We start from the raw sequence: 7,384 nt of genomic DNA on the forward strand, positions 1-7,384 counted from the left end.
GACTGAGAGTTTTTTCTCATTTCATTTTTTTGGCCACTGCAATTGCAATTTTCAAAAAAAAATCACAAATACAAGACAAAAAAATGAATTCAAAAAATGCTCATGCGGATTCAAAAATGTTCATGATTTTTTAAAAAGTTCATGAAATTTAAAATATTTACAAATTCACTAAAATTTATTGAAAAATGTGGTGATTTTTAAAATCCCAACATTTTAAAATAAGATATGAGTATTTTAAGTTTTTATGGAAAATATGAAAAAAAAAAATCAAAAGCTGTACAATTTTTAAAATTTGCAATTATTTGAAAAAGGTAGAAAGAAAACAAAACAAAACAAGAAGAAAAATGAAGAGAAAAACAAAAATAAAACCCAAAAAACTAGTAAAGGAAAAAAATGGTTCAGGAACCTTCTAGGAGGTTTCCAAAACCGGACATGTACCTCGAGAAACTTCCTAAAGCCGGTAGTGGCGGTTCGCTTGCTCGTTAAGTTTTGGTTCGTAATGGGCCGGCTCATCTACCTACGTTTGTGGGTGATTGAACCCTTCACGCTCTCAACGAGGGATACATATCAGTTGTGACTCTTTTGCTATAAAAAGTTAACTGTCACTCTAGTCTGCTTCCAAATGAGATTTGTTACAAGTGACTTATGGGCTCATGGACTTGTACTAATGTCCAAGAATGGCCCCTCTTGGAAGGAGGTGGAAAGTAAAGACAGTGGGTATATCCAAGATGAATTCAAAGAAAAAAGAGGTTTCTAGATTTATTAGGTTTAATGCACTTTGTTAATGGAGGGATTGTTGTCTTGATTCATGAGTGATAGTGATTAGTGGCCTTCGGTGGGCTTCATCTTTCCATGAGCCTCTTTATATGGGGTAGCCATTTGACTTGGCACTCAACTTTTCATTTTACCCCACAAAAAAACTTTTCATTTTATGCTTCCAATTTCATCTTTTGACATTTTGATTCCTTTAATGCAAAGACATAATAGCCCTTTAGTTGAGAGTTGATTTCCACCTTTATAACATACTCTCTCCATCCCATAATAAAAGACGTCATTACATCCAATATGTGAGTATATTAGATGTAATGACATCTTATATTATGGCATGGAGGGAGTATGAGATATAAAACTTAACAAACATCAATAAAAAAATATGTGTTAATTAATTGATGAATAATCTAGGAAGGATATAATCTTTTTCTGAAGAAACAAAAAAAAAGCATGTAGGGTGCGCAAATGGCATGGAGCGACATGTACGAGAAGATGGCATGTTGAATAGCCACTTATGGAGGTGCTTGTGACCGGTGATGCCCAATTCCCGAGGTCTCGTAAACATGGACGGTGGGGAGATGATGGGGTAGGAGTCGGAGCAGATCGATGTATATGGTAGGCGTTCTTCACCTCCGCTACGATGATGTCATTGCACCATGTGAGAACAATTTTTCATGGGAAAGGAATCTTTCATTGTGAAGAGCGACCATGCCATAAAAGAATACTCAAATTAGACACGGAGTTTCTGCTTCTGAGATCAAATACAACATTGTAAATAGTAAAATAAACAAAATAAAATAAGAATGAACTTTTCTACAACAAATATTGTTCAATTTTATGCACACCTGCAAAATTTTATGAAGAAAAAACATTCTTAATCTTCTCGGAAAAATCGATTCTTCAAAAAGACTACTAGTACTTTTAAAGCATTTGGAGAGCTGATCTTGTTATTTTTCCCAAACCTCCACAAATATGATCTCATCATAAAAATTTGCACGCTAACAGAAAAGTAAGCAATGCTAGTTACAAAGAAAATCGATTTTTTAAAATTTTACTGCTCATTTTTCTAGACAATTTTTATTTAAATTTTACTGCTCATGGCAGGAGCATTTGATCTTAGAATTAGTAGGAAACCTTCAGTTCAGATTTCTATTCATCCGTTTGACGAGAGCTGCACCCGTAAACGTCAGACGAGAATCACATGCTCGATCGGGGGACACCTGTCCAAGGTTCCCTGCCCCACGCGAGCGACCTCGTCGGAAACGAGTAGACCTTTCACCTCAACCCCTGCCATGTCACCCGCACGACGACGGCGTTTTGCCTGGAAAACACGGCCGGAAACTCGCAAAACACCAGGATTTTACCCCCGGCGAGCCGCCACCACCACCCAACCCCGCCGCGCGCGTCCGCTCCACAGAAAATAATGCATCTCCGTCGTTTTTCCGCCCGATTCCCCGCCCCCTCATCGCCACATTCACAACCCCACGAGTTCCACACCTTCCTCCGTCCCCTCCCCGGCGAAGTGCAGAATCTTGCTCTCGCCGACTTCCCCAGACACTTACAGACAGTGAAGTAGAACTACTGCCTGCTCGCTCGCAGTAGCTGCAGCTGCAGTGGTGGTCGTGGCATGGCTTCTTCCGTCGCGCCCGCGTCGTGCGCGCTGCCCCTGCATCCGAGGGTGGCCACGGCGGCTGCCGCGGCGGCAGGCCCCTCCTGCCGCGTGCTGCTCGCCTTCACGGCGCCCCGCTCGGCCGCGTCGGTGCGCCGGGCGGGGATTCTCGCGCCGCTCCGGTGCTCGCCGCTCGAGGATCCCGGCGCCACCGGCAGGGACGAAGGGGGGAAGGAGAAGGGGGGCGTGAGCAAGCGGGTGCGCGGGAGGCCCATGTGGAGGCGGATCCTCTTCGCCTCCAAGAAGACCCGCAGCATCATGATTCTCAACGCCCTCACCGTCATCTACGGTAATACCTACCTTAGTACCTTCCTTGATCTCTCTGCAGTTCGTACGATACGCTCAAGGTGTTAAAAATGGCGGCCTCATGGATTGGCACAAGCAACAATTCTCCATTGTTCAGTAGCGCAACTTTGCTAGGAAAATTCTGTGATCTGCTCCCTCCGTTTCTAAATATAAGACTTTTTAGAGATTTCAATAGGGACTACATGTTTGTAGAGTTGTAGACACATTTTAAAGGGTAGATTCACTCGTTTTGCTCCGTATGTAGTTCATATTGAAATATCTAAAAAGTCTTATATTTAGAAACAGAGGGAGTAGAATTCAGTATCAATCATGAAACTCAGTGTTTGACAACTTCCTTTTCTTTGTTCCTATTTTCTGCAGCAAGTGATATTCCAGTTCTGAAAGAGGTTGAAGCCCTCACAGAACCTGCTGTTTTCAACATGGTGCGCTTCGTTATCGCGGCCATCCCCTTCCTACCATTTGTGATACGCGCATTTGGCGATCGCCGTACACGAAATGGGGGATTAGAGCTAGGAGTTTGGGTTAGTCTAGCGTACCTTGCTCAAGCAATTGGGTTGATCACATCTGAAGCTGGGCGAGCATCCTTCATTGCAGCCTTCACAGTACGCCCTCCTGCACAACTATTTTGCTCTGTTGTAATGATGGAATTGGCACATGTTGTGGAGATATCTAAAAGAATCCTGTGTGAGCACTGAACAGGTGATAGTTGTGCCTCTAATTGATGGCATTTTTGGCGCCTCAATCCCCATGCTGACTTGGTTCGGGGCCATAGTATCGATTATAGGTGTTGGCCTGCTAGAATGCGGTGGCTCTCCTCCTTGTGTAAGTACTACGCATTTAGTCGTGTTCCTTACACAGTAGCTCTTGTTAGCTTATTCAGTTGTCCTCATAATGGAATTCAGAATTTACTAGTACAACACTTCAATATCCTATTTTGTGTAGCTATCAACAGTGATACTCTGAATAAATATTTTTCCAATAGCAATGTCCAACCAATTCAAAGCACTCCATCGTTTTGTTGAAAGAGAATTGAGATCGTCTTTTCAGAGATTTGGTTATAGTATATAATTTTCATCTGTCTTGACAAAGAACATAATTTTGATTTTGCAATCCTCTGTTGTTGTTTCCAAAGATTGGTGACGTGCTGAATTTCTTGAGTGCGGTATTTTTCGGGATCCATATGCTTAGAACGGAGCAAATATCGAGAAGTACAGACAAGAAGAAGTTCATGGCTCTACTTAGCTTTGAGGTTCATAACTGAATTGTGTACTTGCAGTCTCCGATATTCACTATGCTGCTGTAATCATCTTGGTCAGAAATGGGAACCACCTAACTGACCATCTATCATTCAGGTCCTTGTTGTGGCTTTCACCTCGATAGTCTGGTTTTTGCTCAAAGATGTCTTTGCTGAGGTCCACGATTCCAGCTTTGAATCATTGACTTTTGGTACGCTTTGGGATTCAGCGGCTTCTTTTCCTTGGATACCGGCACTGTACACCGGAGTCTTTTCAACGGGGTTATGCATGTGGGCAGAGGTTAGCCTACTTTTGAGAACCTTGTAGTAGTTTTATGAACAGTCTGGAGAAGTTTAATTTATGAGATCATCTTACATGTGTGTCTGTGCGCAGATGGTAGCGATGGCCCATGTTTCAGCAACTGAAACTGCAATCGTTTATGGGCTAGAACCGGTATGGGGAGCCGCATTCGCTTGGTTCCTCTTAGGTGAAAGATGGGACAATGCTGCATGGATTGGAGCTGCCCTTGTACTATGTAAGCTTGATGCTGCTGTCCGCTTTGTTCTGTGCTCTTGTAGTTGCATTTTGATATTCAGACAGACAATACCTTAATGAAAGTGTTCATATTAACCTGTCACAACAAAATCTTCAAGCTAACCGAATATAACTTGACATCCTTTTCATCAGGTGGAAGCCTTACTGTACAGCTATTCGGGTCAGCTCCCGAAAAATCCCAGAAAGTTGAATCGCGCAGCGGGAATACATTTGAATCCCCACTGGAACGGCAGAACCGATTGTCGCTATCTGCTATCCCCGTCGATTCTAGGAAGAACATAGGGAGCCAATTAGAGAGGTAAATCTTGCCTCTTGGCTGTCAACTGCTTCACCAGTTATCCATTTCCTGTGCTCTTTTGTGCTGTCACTAGCATATTTTACTTTCCTTAAGTTTTATTTATATTTTCTGTAAAACAGGAAGGATAAAACATTGTAGCCCAAAGTCAAGGGAGTAACCCATCATCCGAAGAAAGGGTCAAGATTGCAACTGTATGTATACCAAAACAAGAGGCCTTATATCTGGCACATGCTTTGGTTCATCAAGTAGATGCGAGTGCAACCGGCGTTTGCTCTACGAGAAAGTTTGCTATTCCATGATCTCGGAGGTTAGTTGCCATTTAGGGCATAAACTGGACTAACTAGTGACTAGAGATAATCTAGTGCCCAGTATATATTAGAAAATGTGGCATTACTGGCTGGAAACTCCGAGCCGGTGGTTTACCTTGTATATGCTACAGCATGCCGGTGTGAAGTGGCAATATAAATGGTAACATTGTGTAGATTCCATGTAAATAAATATATTTAACATAGCAAAGATGATAGTGAAGGATTACATGTAATTGTATTGAACATGCTACCGTTGTTGTCAATGTTGCAAGTCTGTTGGTAGGTGTACTGGTTTAAATATTTAAATTGGATCTTAGCTTTGGACAGTCACTTACGATCTGCTTTTATGTTCCATTTTGTATTTATTTTTTTGCGGAAGTTCCATTTTGTAGTTATGTTCCTTTTTTGGTGGAAGTTCCATTTTATGTTCCATTTTGTAGTTAAGTATGTTCCTTTTTTTTTGCGGAAGTTCCATTCATATTCCATTTTGTAGTTATGTAGTTCTGAAATTATCATAGTACCTTACATGAGTATTTCTTCAGACGCATACATTACATGTAACTGTATTGAACATGCTACCATTGTTGTTAATGTTGTAAGTCTGTTGATAGGTGTACTGCTTTAAACCATTTAAATCGGATCTAGCTTTGGACTGTCAATGATGATCTCCTTCTATGTTCCATTTTGTTTTTTTGTTTTGCAGAAGTTCCATTTTGTAGTTATGTGTTCCTTTTTTTTGCGGAAGTTCCATTCATGTTCCATTTTGTAGTTATGTGTTCCTTTTTTTTGCGGAAGTTCCATTCATATTCCATTTTGTAGTTATATGTTCCTCTTTTTTTGTGGAAGTTCCATTCATGTTCCATTTTGTAGTTATGTACTTCTGAAATTATCATAGTACCTTACATTATTATTTTTTCAGACGCATACGTTACATGACTTTGGAATGCAAGACACATAATTTTCATGCTTTTTTACATAACAAAAATAACGATTTCATCATATGTAAGTCATAAAATGCATACTTTGCATTGAGCCATCTACTTCCATAAAATGCAATTGTTCCAATCTTGGCAGAAATTTAGGGATTCCAACTTCTTTTTTTATGAACATTTAGGGATTCCAACTGTTTCATTTTTATCTATTTTTTGAGCAAATCCAACTGTTTCCTTCACATATGAGATTTTCTCCATCTTCATTAAGGGCCTTGCGAGACATGGTGTACTTTTTTAGAATAGCCCAACATAGGTCTTCTTGGATTAGTGGCTTTTTTAGAACATCTTGGATTAGTGGAGGATTGCGATAGATTGGGCCACGCCGTGTCGTCCAGGGCTTAGCAAGAACATAGCAGTGTAGTCTTTGCGTATGGCCCGATCTGATCTGACCTGGGCTCGAATCCTATGAGGCAGGCCGAATGAGCTGCTTCGTAGTGAAACGGCCCAATAATACTCGCACTCTAAAAAAAAATAGTCGCAGTGCAAAAATAAATGATGGCATGCCCCCATGCAGGATCGAACTACAGACCTTCAGTTTACAAGACTGACGCTCTACCACTGAGCTATAGGGGCCATTTTGCTACTTTTCCCATAGCTACCTCAATGGTTTTCACCCATTTCATTTCCTCAGACAGGTCGGCAGCTCGAGACAGACCACACTGCCCAACACAACCCAATCGTCGGACTACTATAGGTCACGTCGTTCTGCAAACAAAACCACAGCGCATTTGAAACGGAAAAACCACCAGCAGCAGAGTGCGGCAGTAGTACATCACAGTGGTCCTGCCCCTGCATGCCGTCCCTGATCTCTCGGAAAGGCGCGGTCGCCCTGGAGCAGCTTGTCGTTTGGAGAGGGCCAGAGCTCCATGCATGCATGCACGCATATGTAGTGTATCATCCTGCATGTGGCTGACAGGCAGCCTCCCCTCTCATCCCGTGCCATGATTAACAAAACACGGTGGGGGCTCCCCCGCTCTGCGCCGCTGCGGCGCAACGCGGCTCGGTCGGTCGGTCGACGCATCCTTCCCGGCCCCGTCGCCCCTCCGCCCCTCGCCCAGATCCAGATCCGCCGCAGCGTAGTCGCCCACCCCTTGACACAAGCAAATCTCATCTCATATGAACGGAAGAGGAGAGCTGAGAAATCACCAGCCAAGTTGCACCTAGTAAGCTACTCCCTCCGTCCCGGATTACTTGTCTTCGATTTGTCTAGATACAGAGATATCTAGCACTAAAATGAGTCTAGATACATC

At 42.5% G+C, this 7,384-nt stretch overlaps 1 protein-coding gene and 1 non-coding gene across 3 annotated transcripts; one reads left to right on the forward strand and one right to left on the reverse strand.

Annotated features, from left to right (window-relative positions):
- The first annotated feature begins 2,111 nt into the window (after window positions 1-2,111).
- LOC125550369 (uncharacterized) lies at window positions 2,112-5,472 on the forward strand. Of its 2 annotated transcripts, XM_048713350.2 has the most exons (8): window positions 2,115-2,729; window positions 3,107-3,348; window positions 3,446-3,568; window positions 3,879-3,995; window positions 4,099-4,281; window positions 4,375-4,516; window positions 4,669-4,834; window positions 4,954-5,472. In XM_048713350.2, the coding sequence occupies exons 1-8, from the start codon at window positions 2,399-2,401 to the stop codon at window positions 4,970-4,972; spliced, it is 1,323 nt and encodes a 440-aa protein (XP_048569307.2). In that variant the 5' UTR covers window positions 2,115-2,398; the 3' UTR covers window positions 4,973-5,472. The 2 variants fall into 2 exon arrangements, with proteins under 2 accessions (XP_048569308.2, XP_048569307.2); XM_048713351.2 differs by lacking the exon at window positions 3,879-3,995 and having other exon boundaries at window positions 2,112-2,729.
- A 1,163-nt stretch (window positions 5,473-6,635) lies between these two features.
- On the reverse strand, window positions 6,636-6,707 carry TRNAT-UGU (transfer RNA threonine (anticodon UGU)). The gene has a single exon. It is a non-coding gene; the product is annotated as a tRNA-Thr (tRNA).
- Window positions 6,708-7,384: the final 677 nt, after the last annotated feature.

The sequence above is a fragment of the Triticum urartu genome, chromosome 4A (assembly GCF_056163025.1).
Source record: "Triticum urartu cultivar PI428250 chromosome 4A, HENAU_Tu73, whole genome shotgun sequence".
NCBI lineage: Eukaryota > Viridiplantae > Streptophyta > Magnoliopsida > Poales > Poaceae > Triticum > Triticum urartu.

Bases quoted from the DNA above. Each gene is read 5' to 3' on its own strand.
- LOC125550369 (XM_048713350.2), top strand. From the start codon at position 2,399: ATGGCTTCTTCCGTCGCGCCCGCGTCGTGCGCGCTGCCCCTGCATCCG. The intron at 3,349-3,445 runs GTACGCCCTCCT...AGCACTGAACAG, and splicing joins CCTTCATTGCAGCCTTCACA to GTGATAGTTGTGCCTCTAAT. The intron at 4,517-4,668 runs GTAAGCTTGATG...CCTTTTCATCAG, and splicing joins TGGAGCTGCCCTTGTACTAT to GTGGAAGCCTTACTGTACAG.